General features: G+C 39.5%; 1 protein-coding gene across 1 annotated transcript in view; it reads right to left on the minus strand.

The window, feature by feature from the left end:
• LOC132154892 (sickle tail protein homolog) overlaps positions 1 to 18,404 on the minus strand; it is a 61,538-nt gene that overhangs the window by 19,978 nt on the left and 23,156 nt on the right. The window contains exons 3-5 of the mRNA XM_059563615.1: positions 18,039 to 18,234; positions 17,468 to 17,666; positions 13,231 to 13,324 (exon numbers count right to left, since the gene is read on the minus strand). Of these exons, the coding sequence (XP_059419598.1) occupies positions 13,231 to 13,324; positions 17,468 to 17,666; positions 18,039 to 18,234 (489 nt within the window). The remainder of the gene's footprint in view (positions 1 to 13,230; positions 13,325 to 17,467; positions 17,667 to 18,038; positions 18,235 to 18,404) is intronic.

Genomic DNA, 18,404 nt, shown 5'->3' on the forward strand with positions numbered 1-18,404 from the left:
CGGGCATTTCAGGCATTGTGAAAGGTATGATTCTATTTTTTTATTTAGGTAGTTATAATGTTTTTGAAATTAATACAAACGTTCATCCAAATTAAAATCCAATAAAAGCAGATGTGCCTTATTAATTTGAAGTCAAAGTGGACTACTGAGAGGGTAAGATTTAGCCAATCAAAAAACACACTTGTTTTTATTCTTACTTTTAACAAGAAACTACGGGCATTTCAGGCATTGTGAAAGGTATGATTCTATTTTTTTATTTAGGTAGTTATAATGTTTTTGAAATTAATACAAACGTTCATCCAAATTAAAATATTAAAATATTTGGTACTTGCCCATAATTATGTGCGCCGGACTACAGTGTTTGTAACTAAGCATTTAAGTGTTATTTTAAAAAAAAAGGTTCTTAGCAAATTAATTTTTCCGTCAAAAGAATAACTTTACTTACGACTCAATGCGGAAACAATAGTAAGTAGGACGTGAATATGTATGACGTTAATCTGCTATATGTCCAATCTAAATGCAGTGGGACGAGATCCAACTCCGCCCCCTGAACGTAGATCCAACTCCGCCCACTGAACGTAGATCCAACTCCGCCCCCTGGATTAAATCCAACTCCGCCCCCTGGACCTGGATCCAACTCCGCCCCCTGGATCTTGTGTTCTTCAGTGAGGGGCTACTGGGTTTTCTGTCTTTACACACCAGAATCGTGCCTGACGCGGCGCTGGCGCTCTGCTTGCTACTGTAGAGCCCCTTTCACACTGCAATTCCGGCAAATACACGGGTAAAGTGTTCCGGCAATTGTTCCCGGGTCGCTAGATTTTGCACTTTGACACTGCCAGTGATTAAGTGATTAAAGATCCCGTAATGACACGTGACATCAGGGCGTGACGTGTAATGTACGACTCGAAAACGTTAGGCACGTTATACTTTCACTGAAGCAAGCGAACGATCTCGGCGTCAGCGCGGAAAGTGAGGAACTAACTGATCTCTGCTTCATTACAGTTTGCACAAATATCTTCGTCGCGAACGTTGATCTTCCTTCAAAACAGCCGGTAAAGAGTCGCGCGATAATGCATCACTTCGACACGGCATTAGATCTGGCTTTAGTTCACACAGCGCTTGTCCCGGGTTGAACCCGGCAATGTTACTAGGTCCCCGACCCGGGTTCAATGCCGGAATCAATCCCGGGACATGGTTGCTTTCACACAGAAGCGACCCGGCAATGTTCCGTCAATATGCCGGGTCCGACGTGCAGTGTGAAAGGAGCTCTCTGACATAGAGGGAGGCCGCCGAGGCGCCGACAGACCAGGATCTTGTCTTCAGGACAACAATATCTATACTTCATGTTGAGCATAAATATAAAGCCTACTGATAAAGGACACCGTCAACAGTATTGACGGCAAAATAGACTATGTTTGACAGGTGCAATATGCCAGTGTGTCACCGGCCTAAGGTTTTCAAAAGGCATCACGCGAGTGTGAACATCACTACAACTAGGAAAAAAAACGATTGTAATTCAAACGCAGCTCCCGTCGGCATTTAAACAGACCTTTGCTCTTAATTCCGATCGGTCCAACGCAATAACGAAATCTGAGCAGGTCTAAAAACTGAAACTGTTGATAATGCACTTTACGCTTTGGAAAAGTTATATATATATATTTTAAATATGAGCAGGTCTACAAGCTGGGATTGGTAATGCTGCACTGTAATCATAGTTATTTTATATTTTTCATTATATTTTATTATATGATATTGGTTTGAGACTGAGAGTATTTTATTTAGTGGAGAACTTTGCAGCAGTATTTTATTTTCTATTCTAATATATATTTTATATATATTTGATTAAAAAGTATAAAAGAAACAACCTGCAGTTTAATGTCTCCATTTCTTTCATTTATTATACTTTAAATTATCATTTATTTCTGTGATGCAAAGCTGAATTTTTAGGATCATTATCACATGATCCTTTAGAAATCATTCTAATATGATGATTCATTATCAAAGTTGGAAACAGTTCTGCTGCTTAATATTTTTTCAGAACATGTGATACTTTTTTAGGATACTTTGATGAATAAAAAGTAAAAAATAAATACAAATTAAAAAAGAAGCTATGTTTTTAAAATATAAATATTTTGTAATAACAATATACACTACTGGTCAGTAATTTGGGGTCAGTAATTTTTTTTTTTTTTTTCTAAATAAAATCAATACTTTTATTCAGCAAGGATGTGTTAAATTGATAAAAAGTGATAGTAAAGAAAATATATTATTAGAATATATATTATTAGAATTTTTATTTTTATTTTTATAAATGCAGTTCTTTTTAACCTTTTATTCATCAAATATATTAGACAGCAGAACTGTTTCAAACACTCATAATAAATCAGAATATTAGAATGATTTCTAAATGATCATGTGATAGACTGGATGTTACATGTGACACTTAAGGCTGGAGTAATGCTGAAAATTCAGCTTTGCATCACAGGAATAAATTATTTTTGTAAGTATATTCAAATAGAAAACTATTATTTTAAGTTGTAATAATATTTCACAATATTACTGTTTTTCTGTATTTTTTATCAAATAAATGCAGGCTTGATGAGTAGAAGAAACTTTTTTCAAAAACATTAAAAATAGTAATGTTTCCAAACTTTTTTGCATGATTATTTGGTTGTTGCAATGTATTATTTACATAGATTGCACTGTTTTCTTTTTTTTTTTCTCTCTCTGGCTGTCCATGACCATATTATTCAGAACGCTATCCCACCAGTTAAAAAATGTTGTTAAACAACTCTCAAAGAAAGTCAATGGATATGAAAAGGATCTTTGAATTTAATGAAAAGGAGCTTTTTATTACATATTTGTTACAAAAACGATTATTCTTCACAGAGAAGATTTCAAAGCAGGAAACTAAAAGCAAAAATTGTATTGTATGATTGTGTCGATAAGATTTATGTTCAGACAAGTGCACAGATGTGAACAAAAGATGAAACCAGTGCAAAAGCACAGATAATAGCCCTGCCAAGACCTGTCTTTGTACAGTGGTCATGCTTAAGTGTGCAGTAATAAAGCCCACAGATGGAGTGTGCGTGCAGGTGAATTATCCACCATTCAGAGCACCAACACCCTTTGCATTAGCCTAAAGATGAACAATGTTATATACCTGGGGTTATCTTATAACCCCAGGTCAGATTCAGAGCACATTATTAAGAGGAACCAATAAAATTATAATTGCACTTAATGTATTTTGTTGAAGATTTGACTAAATGCTTATATCCTGAAAACTGTATCATATGAATGACAAGACAATCTTGTCTGTCTGTCATTGCTTCTTAAAGAGTTCTTTAAAGAAATTTGCTGTTAGAAATAGAAGTACACATAAGGGACAACCCAAACTGAGTCAGGCATGTTTAAACAGGGGCAGCCATAGTTTCATTATTTTTTTATCTAAGCTCAAAATATTTGTTTCTTATTTCAATGGGTACATAAAGACCTCCATAAAATTAACTTAATATTTGTCATGTGACCACAGGAACCAAATGTACTGCAAACATGCATGTTTAATTACAAAACTCTCTAGGATCTTTAGTTTGACACTGTACATGGATCTATAAATTATGTGTATGAAGAACAAGCTTCAACTTTCAAGAGATTTACAGCATTGATTAACAGCTCAAATGAAAGGCCAATTTATCATCAGGCCCAAGCATTACAGAAAATGGGTGCATTTTTGCAATCCCTCAAAATAAGTGCATCACATCAACAAACGTGTCTGTGCATGTTTGGTTTCTCACGCTTTCAGGAGACTTGTTTTACACATCCATTTGTTTTAAGTTCCTATCATCACTAATCTAAAATTTGGTTTAGGTGGGAAAAGGGTTTCCCAATACTACAAATTGTGAGCAGAGTGCAGTATTTTTGCACAGCTGTGCCATTGAAACTACTGGGGGGTCACAGGTTGGAGATCTTATTGTCCCATGAACACAAATAGACATATGTGCAAAACACACTGTGTTGAGATAGAATGGGAGTGGCTGGTTGGTCATTCCAGCTGTGATGGAACATGTGTACAGGCACTTCCTTCTGCGAAATGACTAGTTGGTCAGGAACTGGTGAGGTCTGAGTTCAGATGTTTTTTAGCGGTGGTTTTTTAAAGGGACTAAATTTGGAAATCCAACATTTTTCCACATCGGAAATCCAGCTTGAACATCCACATTGGAAATCCACATCCAAGCTTTAGTGTGCAAACTGTAAATTTCAAAACACCAAAACCCTCTTTGAGATGTTATGTTTATAAATTCATCCCATTTAAAGTATTGCTGCTCCATCCAACAAAGCATCACTTATAAAAAAAATTCACTACATGAATTCATTTCCATTCAATTTAAAAATCGCCTGCTGCATGTGAAATACAATGTTCATGTTATTGTTCATTGGTTTCTCACACATTTTGGAGAATTTATATATATATATATATATATATATATATATATATATATATACACACAGTCGTGGCCAAAAGTTTTAAGAATTACATCATTATTGGAAATTGGAAAAGTTGCTGCTTAAGTTTTTATAATAGCAATTTGCATATACTCCAGAATGTTATGAAGAGTGATCAGATGAATTGCATAGTCCTTCTTTGCCATGAAAATTAACTTAATCCCCAAAAAACCTTTCCACTGCATTTCATTGCTGTCATTAAAGGACCTGCTGAGATCATTTCAGTAATCGTCTTGTTATCTCAGGTGAGAATGTTGACGAGCACAAGGCTGGAGATCATTATGTCAGGCTGATTGGGTTAGAATGGCAGACTTGACATGTTAAAAGGAGAGTGATGCTTGAAATCATTGTTCTTCCATTGTTAACCTTGGTGACCTGCAAAGAAACGTGTGCAGCCATCATTGCGTTGCATAAAAATGGCTTCACAGGCAAGGATATTGTGGCTACTAAGATTGCACCTACTGTAAATCAACAATTTATAGGATAATCAAGAACTTCAAGGAAAGAGGTTCAATTCTTGTAAAGAAGGCTTCAGGGCGTCCAAGAAAGTCCAGCAAGCGCCAGGATCGTCTCCTAAAGAGGATTCAGCTGCGGGATCGGAGTGCCACCAGTGCAGAGCTTGCTCAGGAATGGCAGCAGGCAGGTGTGAGCGCATCTGCACGCACAGTGAGGCAAAGACTTTTGGAAGATGGCCTGGTGTCAAGAAGGGCAGCAAAGAAGCCACTTCTCTCCAAAAAAAACATCAGGGACAGATTGATCTTTTGCAGAAAGTATAGTGAATGGACTGCTGAGGACTGGGGCAAAGTCATATTCTCTGATGAAGCCCCTTTTCGATTGTTTGGGGCATCTGGAAAAAGGCTTGTCCGGAGAAGAAAAGGTGAGCGCTACCATCAGTCCTGTGTCATGCCAACAGTAAAGCATCCTGACACCATTCATGTATGGGGTTGCTTCTCATCCAAGGGAGTGGTCTCACTCACAATTCTGCCCAAAAACACAGCCATGAATAAAGAATGGTACCAAAACACCCTCCAACAGCAACGTCTTCCAACAATCCAACAACAGTTTGGTGAAGAACAATGCATTTTCCAGCACGATGGAGCACCGTGCCATAAGGCAAAAGTGATAACTAAGTGGCTCGGGGACCAGAATGTTGAAATTTTGGGTCCATGGCCTGGAAACTCCCCAGATCTTAATCCCATTGAGAACTTGTGGTCAATCCTCAAGAGGCGGGTGGACAAACAAAAACCCACTAATTCTGACAAACTCCAAGAAGTGATTATGAAAGAATGGGTTGCTATCAGTCAGGATTTGGCCCAGAAGTTGATTGAGAGCATGCCCAGTCGAATTGCGGAGGTCCTGAAAAAGAAGGGCCAACACTGCAAATACTGACTCTTGGCATAAATGTCATGTAATTGTCGATAAAAGCCTTTGAAACGTATGAAGTGCTAGTAATTATATTTCAGTACATCACAGAAACAACTGAAACAAAGATCTAAAAGCAGTTTAGCAGCAAACTTTTTGAAAACTAATATTTATGTAATTCTCAAAACTTTTGGCCACGACTGTATTTATATATATATATATATATATATATATATATATATATATATATATATATATATACATATATATATTCACTGCATATTTTGTTTTATTGATGAAATTAAAAATAATTCAAATAATTTTAGGTAACAATAGCATACTGATATCAATCACCCTATTTAAAAAAAATGTTTGACTAGAGACAGGTGGACATAACCCTGAGTGAGCCAAATTATAGAGGGCTTACTAGTGGAGTAGTTTTTCAGACCAACTGCTGAGTAGTCAATTTTGAAAATATGCAGTTTTGCACATCCCTAGTCTAGACACATTCTTCTGAACAAACTATGCTTACAAAATTTTTTAAAATACAGTTAATTGCACTGGGATTCAAGTGGGTCTATTTTATTGATATAGCTGTATATCATCTAGCTACCTGCTTTCCTCACTAGACATAGTTATGAAGAACACATAAGCCTAGCTAAACAGCAGGCTGCTTGTGTTGTGGGTGGTGTGAGCAGACAGGAGTTGGTCCTTTCTGCACTCTCATTAGAGCTGAGAACTACATGGTCAGGCGCATCCACTGCGGTACTCTCCTGAGAGCCTGACCTCAGTTCATCTCCACACCCGGCCCAGGAATTTTGGCTTTGAATTATCCTCTTCCCAATCTTCCATGGCCTGTTGAACTCAAGATATGGATGAGATAGCTGGAGACAGTCCAGTCTTCTCCAGAATTGCTTATAATTAGATTAAGCAAATTAAGTAGCACTGCACAGGGCTGTCTCAGAATGTCTCTAAAGAAGTGTGTTTTTGGTTGTGAGGGAAAGATAACCTTGTTCAGCTTCCCAAAGAACCCAGCATTAAAGGGTTCATTGGATGCCACAGCCACTTTTACAACAGTTTGAACTGAAATGTGTGTTGGCAGTGTGTGTACACAGCCACTTTATAATGATGAAGATCCACCCAGTGTTTTTATTTTTATTTTTTTTAAATCTCAAATCTCAAATCGAGCCGGTCTCAGATGCCTGTCTGTGTGCCGTCACATTATGCGAATCATTCATGATCCAGCTTCCCCAGATAGCAAAATTCCTGAGGCCCAGTTCAGGCCCACACCTGACACTTTCATCTGGCCCACATACCATGTGGAATGATGGCAATTGGGCAGTCCGCTCCTGTTTGCCAGATTTGGGCCACAAACAAGCCAAAAGAAGGCCCAATGTCATCCATGAATAAACCAAATTAAGAAGAACTGACCCAAATCTGGGCCACATAGATTTTCATTCTGTAACAGATCTAACTCCAGATCCAACACCTTGCTACGGCCCACATACTGCATGGAATAATGGCATTTGGGCAGTCTGGTACTGTTTGCCAGATTTGGGCCTGAAATAAGCCTTAGCATTGCTGTATGTAGGCCAACCAAATAATCCAAAACTGGCCTAATGTGGGCCACATTCTAACCCTGGTCTTCCCCACATTCCTCATGTGGCCCACATGCTGCTTGGAATGGGGGCATTTTGGCAGTGGTGCACAAGCAGGCCACTACACAGCCACATTGTAGCTAATAATGAACTAAATAAACCATAAATAAGCATTATCTGGGCCACACTAAATTTTAAGTGAGTTATGCATCAACAATACTTAACATTGTAAAGAGAACTTTAAAAATGTCCTCAATAAATGTTCAAATAAGTTCCAGAAATGTGTCCTACTTGATACAATCATCCCGACACAAGTTTTGCCCAAGCAGCAATTAAAATGTCACAGATTAATATTCAAAGTCACATTCCAATACTTTAAAAAGCTGTTCATCACAAGCTTGAACTTAAATGCTTCTCACTCAGACTATACCAACACATTTAGTCTCTGAGTGTCATAGCTACACAGTGTTAAATAGTGATGTTCGGTTCTTGAACGAAACATGCTTTTAAGCCGGTTCTCAGGAAGTAACCGGTTGAGCTGGTTCACAAATTTAACTGAATCGAACCTCAGTTCCTTGTTGATGAGGACACACAACCGAAGTAGCATGCCAACTCAAAAAGAACAGATTGAGCAGATTCAATCAACTGTCGAAGTTTGCAGAGGATTATAGAGGACTCGACAAGAACCGAATGAGCTGTGACAAAAGTTCCTCTTCAGGAACTCCAGCTGTGTCAGTGAATGCTTGGGAATACCTCCAATGTGACTTGCTCTGAATGGGCGAGACATCATAGGTGTGTGATGTCAGAGACCAGGAAGTTTTAAAAGCACGTCCGGCAAAGCCGGCACCAGCCTTCTGTCATTCAGCAAGCGCTCTGTATGTGTGTCAGTCTGATATTCGTTTGTGAGTCTTATTTCGTGTTATTTGTCCATCATCATGTCAAAAGCACGAGAAAAGACTAAATACAAACTGGGCGAGGTCAGGCAGAACTTCAAGCTGTATGTTCCTCCCTGCCCGCGTTACATTACGGGTGGGGTTTGTGCGTTATCTGTTTCGGAGCGGAGCATGCAGAGTTGGCTCTCGATAGGAGGTTGACGTGGAGGGTGTCGATGAGGATTCGCCCCCTCAGTCGTCCCAGTATGATGAGCTCTTGTAGGTGGTAACTTGTGCTGTGGCCAAGTTGACCATCGATTGGCCAGCCGAGAAAAAGGCTGTTGGATGAGCGTTTTCTGCCTGCCTGCCTTTTTTTCCTGATTTGCACACTGAGTTGTGTAGATTGTGGGGAAAGCCATTCTCTGCCCGCCCCTTCATTCACGCTTCAGATTCAGGGATGAGTAGGCATGGTTATAAGATGATGCTCCGGGTAGAACAGATGCTCGTGAGCTATCTGTCTCCTGGTGTGGCGTCGTCACTGCCCTCAAAGCCGCTGCGTACCACTTCAGCGATGGTGGGCAAAGGGTACTCGGTAGCAGGTCAGGCTGGTACATGTCTGCAAACCATGGCGGTGTTACAATCATACCAAGCCGACCTGCTCAAGGAATTAGAACGGCATCAGTTGAACTGCACAGTCATTCGACTGAAGTTCTCAAGGACGCTCACTCTCAAGAAGGTCATGTTTGTCACGATCGATCTAAAAGACGCATACTTCTATCTCTCCATCCTTCCAACTCACAGGAAGTTTCTGAAGTTCACTTTTGGGGGCAAAGCCCAATATCAATACCAACATCGGGTTCTTCCCTTCGGCCTTGCACTCTCACCTCACACTTTCACAAAGTGTGTAGATGCAGCTCTGGCTCCACTGAGACTCCATGGCAACCGCATACTGAACTATATCGATGATTGGCTGATTTTAGCTCAATCAGAGCAGATGGTGGTTCGACATCGAGATGTTGTTCTTGTCCACATGAGAGAGCTGGGGTTAAGACAAAATGGCAAGAAAAGTGTGCTTTCTTCATTAGAGAGCACCACTTAACTGGGCAAGGTGTGGGATTCGACCACGATGCAGGCGCGATTGTCACCTGCTCGGATCGAGTCGATCCTCACTGCAGTCGCAAGAGATAGAGAAGGCTGGTCACTGACTGTCAATCAATTTTTTCTGGGTTTAATGGCAGCTGCATCCAACGAGATACCTCTTGGCCTGCTGTATATGAGACCCCTACAGTGGTGGCTAAAGACCAAGGGGTTCTCCCCGAGGGGAAACCCACTTCACATGTTCAAGGTCACGCGGCGATGCCTATGTGCCTTGGACGTGGATAAACCACCAAGGAGGTCTGCATTCGCACCCTCTGTACAGGCAGGCGCATCAGATCCTTGTGTGGGCCCAGGGCAAACTCCTTTTGCGAAGAGAAGTTCATATTCCTGGGCATCTAAATATGGGAGCAGACATCCTGTTGAGGCAGGGGCTAAGGCACGGGGAATGAAGACGTCACACCGAGGTAGTGAAGCAGATATGGAGAGTTTTTGGCCAGGTTCATATGGACCTGTTTGCAATAGGGAGACATCGCACTGTCCCCTCTGGTTCTCTTTGACTCAAACGGCTCCACTAGGGCTGGATGCCATGGTACAGACTTGGCCAAGGCTTTGTCTGTACACCTTTCCCTTGATCGCTTTGCTCCCGTGAGTTCTGGTGAGAGTGCGTCGGGACGGGGTCCGTCTGCTACTAGTAGCCCCATTCTGGCTGGGTCGAGTATGGTTTTCGGACCTGATTGCCCTCCTCGATGGTTCTCCATGGGAGAATTCTGTCAGGAGGGATCTCCTCTCACAGGCAGGGGGCCTCTGAGATTATTGGGGTGGCCTCTGAGGGGGCACAACTTCGTAGTTTCCATTCTCTCAACCGAGGTAGTTGAGACCATCCTCCAATCCAGAGCTCCTTCCACAAGGAAACTGTAAGTGGAATGTTTTTTTAACTTCTAGGTGCGGAGACCACCAGCTCAACCCAGTTAACTGCCCAGCTGATACAGAGCTGGAGTTCCTGCAGCCCCGTTTCACCCCAGGGTTGACCCACTCTACCCTGATGGTCTACGTGTTGGCCATTGCGTCCTCCCACGCCCCTCTCAGTGGCCAGTCAGTGGGTAGACACCCCCTAGTTACACGTTTCCTCTGCGGTGCACTGAGGCTGAGGCCTCCTGTACATTCTTTTTCACTATGTGGGACCTGGCTGTGGTATTAGAAGCTCTCTGTAATCCTGCATTCGACCCTATTAAGTAAATTTCTGATCGCCAACTCACTATAAAGACATTGGGACATGCAGGCCCTCTCCGTGGCCCCTTCCTATATAGATTTTGCCCCAGGTCTGGCCAAAGCTTTTTTATACCCTCGAATTGGGTATGTCCCTAAGACCCTCTCTTCTACACCACGGCCTGTTGTACTCCAGGCCTTAAGTCCTCCTCACTTCAGGGAGCCAGACCAGAAGAAGTTTAATTGTATGTGTCCAGTGCGAGCACATATGTCCACAGAGCTGCCCTGTGGAGAAGGGCGGACCAGTTGTTTGTTTGCTATGGTCCACCTAAGAGAGGTATTCCCACTACAAAACAAACCCCTCAGTCAGTCAAAACATGAATGTTGCGGGCAGGAGTGGGACCAGATAAGATATATTTCTGTAGGAGCGGGCAGGCGTGGAACAGAATCTTCCTGAAGCGGGACTGAAAAATCCATCCAGCACAGGTCTCTACTCACAGCCACATTAGCCAGAGCTTACTATGCCATATCTTCCCCAAAACTGGCCCAAGTCTGTTTGAGGATAACTGGGCCACAGTTGTGGCATCATATGTGGGCCACTTTAGACTTAAAGCCACATTACACAATAAAGCGCTATATAAATGCATCATTCATTCATTCATTCATTCATTAGCCAGTGCTTACCATGATATATCTTGGCCAAAACTGGCCCAGATACGTTTGAGGATAACTGGGCCACATTTGTGGCATCATATGTGAGCCACTTTAGGCTCACATTTACATTAGCCAATGCTCACTCTGCCATATCTTTGCCAAAACTGGCCCAGATATTTTTTATATACCTGGACCACATTTGGTTTACACCCTGATCACCCTTTGTCGATAATGCCACATCTTTGCCAAAGGTGGCCCACATTTGGTTGGCACTATTTTGGCCATAATCACTGTTTACCACATGGGCAATTTTAGGGTCACATTCAGATTATACATTGCCGTCACAACATAGCAACTTTACCTACAGAGGCCCACATATGATTTGATACATTTGGGCCATTTTTGCTGTTTTACATATGGGCCACTTCAGGCTTACATCCATTTTGTCTGGCCATAAAAAGGTCAGCAGTGTCATATCATTACCTTATGTGGACCAAATCAGCATTCTATCTGGGTCACGTCCAGAAGAAGTGAGTGTAAGGTTTCTTAATGTATCTTTCCTAATAATGTGCTTCTTAACAAGTTTCACAATGAATGTGGCTAAAGCTCAGAAGAGAGGGACGGGGTGAGCAGAGCTCATTTGCATTTAAAGCCAATCTGAAATGCGCTGTTTTTGACAGGGTAAAAACGGTATTGTTTTAAACTACCATTGAGAAATTTTAACCAAACTACGTTACAGAATTTTAATTAAGTGGGTATTCGATGACCCCTTTAAGGGAACAGTCGATGCAGTTTGTTTTTTCCAGGGCCAGGATTTACATATTGCCTAAAATATCCAGGTTTTGTCTTTGTTTTCCTGATTCCTGTTTTGCTAAAGGGTTATGATAGAAAAGTAGTTTGACCAATAACATGCAGGCATTGCACATAATCGACCAATCATGGCATGTGAGAAGATGGGATCTACAGAGAATTGTCAAAGTTATGCAAATACGCGTACATATTAGGTGTGTTCTACTTAAATCAGTACTTTGAAGACTGACTGGTGTATGACATCAAAGTACCATGAGAGCAATTTGAAAGCATAAGGAGCCGTCTGCTCTCTATAGCTCTCATGGTACTTTGATGTGATAACACGGATCAGTCTGTGCAGTGCAAACAAAGCCAAAACCTGAATTATAGCCAATATAAAAATCCTGGCCAGGAACTGTCCAGGGAAAAAGTCCAGAACCTACCTGAGTCAGAATCTCAGGTGGTAAGTAAAGCTGCAACAAATTTCTGTGTTTTGTTGGCAATCGGCACATACGTGCATATAATGTAACACAAATGTGCTTGTGACACTATAGCTTTTTTTTTCCAGAGAGAAGCTGTAAAACTATCTTTCTTTTATAAATCTGATAAAACTAAAGACTCTTCGGAAATATGACGGATGCGATACTACTCTTTAGGTACTCAAAATTAACATAAGATTGGCATAAACTGTGTGAGTTTTGTCCACTTTAAATCAAATTCCATTTGTTGCATAATGAGATAAAGAACAGGCATTGTCTGGCTTTTTGAATTACTGGCATAATTCTGCATTATCTACATTCATGATCCCAAACAAATCACTTTAATGCAGCATGGCAAATACTATTGTGCCTTTGACATAGTAAAAATGTCAGATCTCAGAGCCAACCTGTTTTGCTAAAGGTGACCTGCCCATTATAATTGTGCAAAAGAGAAGAGACCAACCAGTGGGCCCTCTGCCAAAATTAATGGGTGTGGCAAGTATTTGCTTCAAATTCTGAGCTCTAAAGAGCATATTCAGAACGTTAACCTTCATGATCCTGTCACCTGTTCAACACCAGCAGCAAATGTTATTGAATATGCGATGATTTTTAAGAACGTGAAGAGTAATAGTAATAGAACAGTTCAGTGGACAAACTTTTGTCACTCACCCTAATTTCTCCATTATTGGCTTTTGCGTTGTGATTGAAGGCCTGGGCTGGGTCTTTGTGATAAACTTTCAGGCAAGAGTGTGTTGTTATGTTCCTGCAAAACACACACACACACACACACACACACACACACACACACACACACACACACACACACACACACACACACACACACACACACACACACACACACACACACACACACACACACACACACACACACAGGTTTGTTTTTGTAAAAAAGTGGGGACATCCCATAGGCATAATGGTTTTTATACTGTAGAAACTGTATTTTCTATCAGCCTTCACCAACCCTACCCCTTAACCTAACCCTCACTGAAAACTTTGTGCATTTTTACTTTCTCAAAAAAAAAAAAAAAACTCATTCTGTATGATTTACAGTATATGCGTTTTGAAAAATGGGGACATGGGTTATGTCCTCATAAGTCACCCTCTCCTTGTAATACCTGTGTCATACCCATTTCATTTTACAGATTTGTGTCCTGATATATCACAAAAACAAGAGCACACACACACATATATACATATATAATTTTAGAATATTAGTATTAATACACAACCATTCAAAATTTTGGGGTAAGGATATTTTTAAAATGGTTTTGAAAGAAGTCTCATTTATAAAGGCTTAATTTATTGATTTATGATCAAACATACTGTAAAAACAGCAATACTGTGAAATATTACTACAATTTAAACTATTCTATTTATTTACAAAATGTATCAGTAGCTGAATTTTTAGCAGCCATTACCCCAGTCTTCAGTGTTACTTCATACCTAAGAAATAATTCTAATTATGCTGATTTGCTTTGAACCTTGTCTATTATCACAGTTGAAAAATAGTTCTGCTGCAAAATATTTCTGTGGATTTTTTGTGATTTAGCAAGCTCAAAAGAACAACATATATGTGATATACAATTTTTTGAGCATTTAAGTATTTATTGTCACTTTTGATAAATGTAATTAATCTTTGCAAAATAAAAGTGTTAATAAGTATTAAATACTCTCTCTATACACACACACACACACACACACACACACACATATATATATATATATATATATATATATATATATATATATATATATAATGAGCGTTACTACAATATGCTGCAGCACACAGTGACACAAAGGTTAGAAGCGTGTCAACACAAGCTACTTCCTCATAACTACATTGTTAACAAACCAAACCCATCCTGTGCCGAATAACACACACACAGAGAAAGAACAGATTGATCAATCTCTCTTTCTATTCCTGCTGACTTGTTAGGAAGCCACTGGCCAGCGAAGAGTAGGGTGTGGAAAAGGGAGTCACCCAAAAGTTTGAAAGTACTTAAAATCGACCACTGCCTGCACAGTGTAAAAGGGAATGGCTGTGATATTTCTGAGATATTTAACATAATCTAATATTTTGTACATACCTGTAGTCAGAGGTGGAAAGAGTACAAAAATATTCTACTCAAGTAAAAGTACCATTACATTAATGAAATTTTACTTAAGTACAAGTAAAAGTACCAGTCTAAAAATCAACTCAAGTAAAAGTAAAAAGTAGCTCATTTAAAATTTACTCAGAGTAAAAATTACTTAGTTACATTTTAACAGTGGGAGGGAGTCAAAAATGGGACAGGCCAAGGGTGTCAAACTCAGTTCCTGGAGGGCCACAGTCCTGCACAGTTTAGATATAACCCTAATTAAACACACCTGATCCAGCTAATCTAATCATTTAGGTTTATTTGAAAACTACATGATATGTGTGCTGGAGCAGGGTTAGAACTAAACTCTGCAGGGCTACGGCCCTCCAGGAACTGAGTTTGACACCCCTGGGATAGGTCTATTAATCTCAAACTAGTTGTATTTAATTAAAGGAATCAGTTATTTAGAATAATAAAACATTTGGGCTGTTACCAGGCAAATAAGTATCAACAAACTCATCTTTTAATGCAGAGGAAATGCAGAAGATTCATTGGAAGTGGCATTTAGATGTATTACACTGTTTAGTGCAGGACAAGAATGCATTTAACCTGCAGTTACAAATGCATGAATAATGTTTTGATATACAAGACATAAAATGTTGAATACTCATTTGAAATGATAAGAAATTCATTATTTAAAAAATGATACTTTAAATGTGAAATTAAAATGGCCAGTATGTGTCAGCAAGTCACTGTTAATAAGTGAGTCATTGCGATTGAACCGAATCATTTAAACGGTTGATTCATTCAGAGACGCAAAACTGTGCTTTGGTGGCTGTGTTTGGAATTATTTTCTGTTGTAGAAATAGAGCTAAAAAAGGCAATATGGTGTCTAAAACGCAAGTCTCTTAATTAACTTGTTTACTGAACTGTTATATATATATATGTATGTATGTATATATTCATGATGATTCTTGGAGGAAAAGACGGAATTCTTTGTGTGATTTTGATTTAATATATGAAATTATATAAATATGTGAATTTTCTGCCCCTATATCTTCAATTTTGTGATCATTCTAAATGCATTTTAGGATACTGAATCACACAGTGAAAGAACGCACTATAAATGCACGCGCACATCATTAAAACAAAAAATATGATATTATTGCAGACTATATATATATAGCACACTCCTCACCACTGTCTTTTTGGCTAATTTGTGCAAAACCTCTTGCTAAAATGTCAAAGCTTCATTTTAACCACCAATGCAACGATGCAATCATTTAGCTTAGCTCTACATTCTTGCGAAGGGTTGATGTCTTGTCGAGATTTTATAAGCTGCTAGTTTGGTCTTCCTAGGCAAGTACAGCTTACACTGCATAATAGAGCATACATATGGCCAGGGGTTCACTTCATTTCCTTCGAGTTCAACTTCAGAATATGACGGGGTTTCGTTTTCAGCGGTGTCTGCACCACTAACGCCTGTTTTGACCGTCTGCTAGTGATGTGTCGTTCGTGAACGAATCGTTCTTTTTGAACGAATCTTTTAGTTGAACGAATCGTTCTCGTTCACGAAATCCACTGACTCGTATTTCTCGTTCACTGAAGTTACTCCCTCCACAGCAGTGCGGCGCTATAAGCAGCGCATGCGCAGCTCAGTGAACCGAGTAACAACCATTCCATCCTGTCAAAGAGTTACAACCTCGAGCCAATAGCCTTTGAGTATGAGATGTGACAGAGCATGTGATTTGTTGAATGTAGTGAGCGAATACGCCCTTCAATTAACGAGTTTCATATGAGTCTGAACAAGATCTAGAGATCTTATCGTTCGTGAACGAGTTGAATGATTTAGTACATCTCGTTCGTGAATGAAATGACTGAACTGGCACACATGTCATTCGTGAACCTGAATGAACGGATACATGTCGTTCGTGAATGAAATTAACTGGTACATCGCTTATCTCGTTTGTGAACAAAATGAATGAGAGTAAACTGGGTTAGTCTGCCATTTAGCATGTCAATCTCGCAAAATGCAAAGCGCAGTTACAGTTACTGTGCACATACGCTTGTTTTGATATTTAGCAACTCCACGTTTAATCCCCGATTTAAAATGTGAATATATAATATACAAATTGTCTGACCAAACAATTAAAATGCTAATTAGGCAAGAAAACCTTGTGCTTTGTTCATCTGAACAACTTAATTAGACTGTATATACTGAATGCGATTATACACACATTTTAATAAAGCCAGATCAGTTTTTGTAACAAGTGAATACGTTCGTTGACTAAAGACATAACACATAATACACTCTTTTTTCGCCACCTGCTGGCATATTTTGTGTAATACCAAGAAATGATCACTGAACGAATCAGTGAACGATTCTGAACGAATCATTTTGGTGAACGAACTGAAAATGAACGAATCTCTAGAAAGAATCATAATTTCCACCACTACCGTCTGCATCTTTCTTGTGATTTTAGCGCCAGTTTGCCCTCCTGCCCATTATTTACTGACGTAGTTTCCAGGGAGCGATTTTTTTTTTTACTCAGTAATTAATGTGTTTTAAAATGTAGCGAAGTACAATACTTTAAACAAAATATACTTAAGTAAAAGTAAAATTACAGATTTAAAAATTTACTTTAAAAAGTATTAGTACACAAAAAAGCTACTCAATTACAGTAACGCGAGTAAATGTAATTCGTTACTTTCCACCTCTGCCTGTAGTATGTTATACATTTTGAATTCTTTATATAATTCATGTAAAAAAAATTGTCTGACAATGACAAGAGTTGCATAACACACACCTGACATCAGTCAACTCATAGTACATATTCCTCATGTCATCTTTGATGTATATAGCCACACTGGGGGACTCCAGTATCTTCATGGTGAGGTGATGAGGGAAGGCACTGACAAACAGAGCCTTGATGGTGTCTGCACCTGTCACCTCACTGGGCATTCGGATCTGTTTGGTCTCTTCTCCATACTGCAGGTAGAGGACACCTAAATATAAAGCAAGTATAAGAGATTGATAATAGCACAATATGTAAAATGTAAGATTTCTGCAGGAGATGAATTAAGTATAAAATGACTAAAAGCTGTATAAATATACCTTAAATGCATTCAGTACAGCATATAGGCTAACAAGTATACTAATCCTAGACAGGGACTTACTGATCTTCCCTTTTAACATGCAACATGGATTCAAACAATCTTTTCATTTATTAATATCTGAGTAACTTCAGCTTTGCCTTAAAACTTGATTTGTAACTTCATCAACATTACTTCAAAATATCTACTGACAACAATTTGGCATAAATAAATCAAAAACACACCCATGAGTTAAAAACTCAAAAATACTGAGTGTCACTTTACCAAAGGACCTGTCCTTGGTCTGGTAATTTGACTTGACCACGGGGAGGCTCGCTCGGGAGCGGCTGCCTCGGGTGAAGGCGGAGGGGGCTTCTCCTTCTGACATGGCCTCCAAAGAACCAAGGGAGGCCAAAGAGAGATGCTCCCCCAACTCCCCTACAGCAGACTGAGGGGTTACACTGTCCCCAGAACTCCTGATCTACAAGACAACACAGAATGAGCAAAGAAGAGGTTAAACAGATCATTTAGAACTGTATCTATCATCAAACACTTCACAAATATTTTTGACTATATAATTTAACACTAAAGATTTCAGCAATGTTATGTATTATCTGTTATGTATTATTGCATTTATCATTATTTTGAATT

The sequence above is a fragment of the Carassius carassius genome, chromosome 12 (assembly GCF_963082965.1).
Source record: "Carassius carassius chromosome 12, fCarCar2.1, whole genome shotgun sequence".
NCBI classification, from domain to species: Eukaryota; Metazoa; Chordata; class Actinopteri; order Cypriniformes; family Cyprinidae; genus Carassius; species Carassius carassius.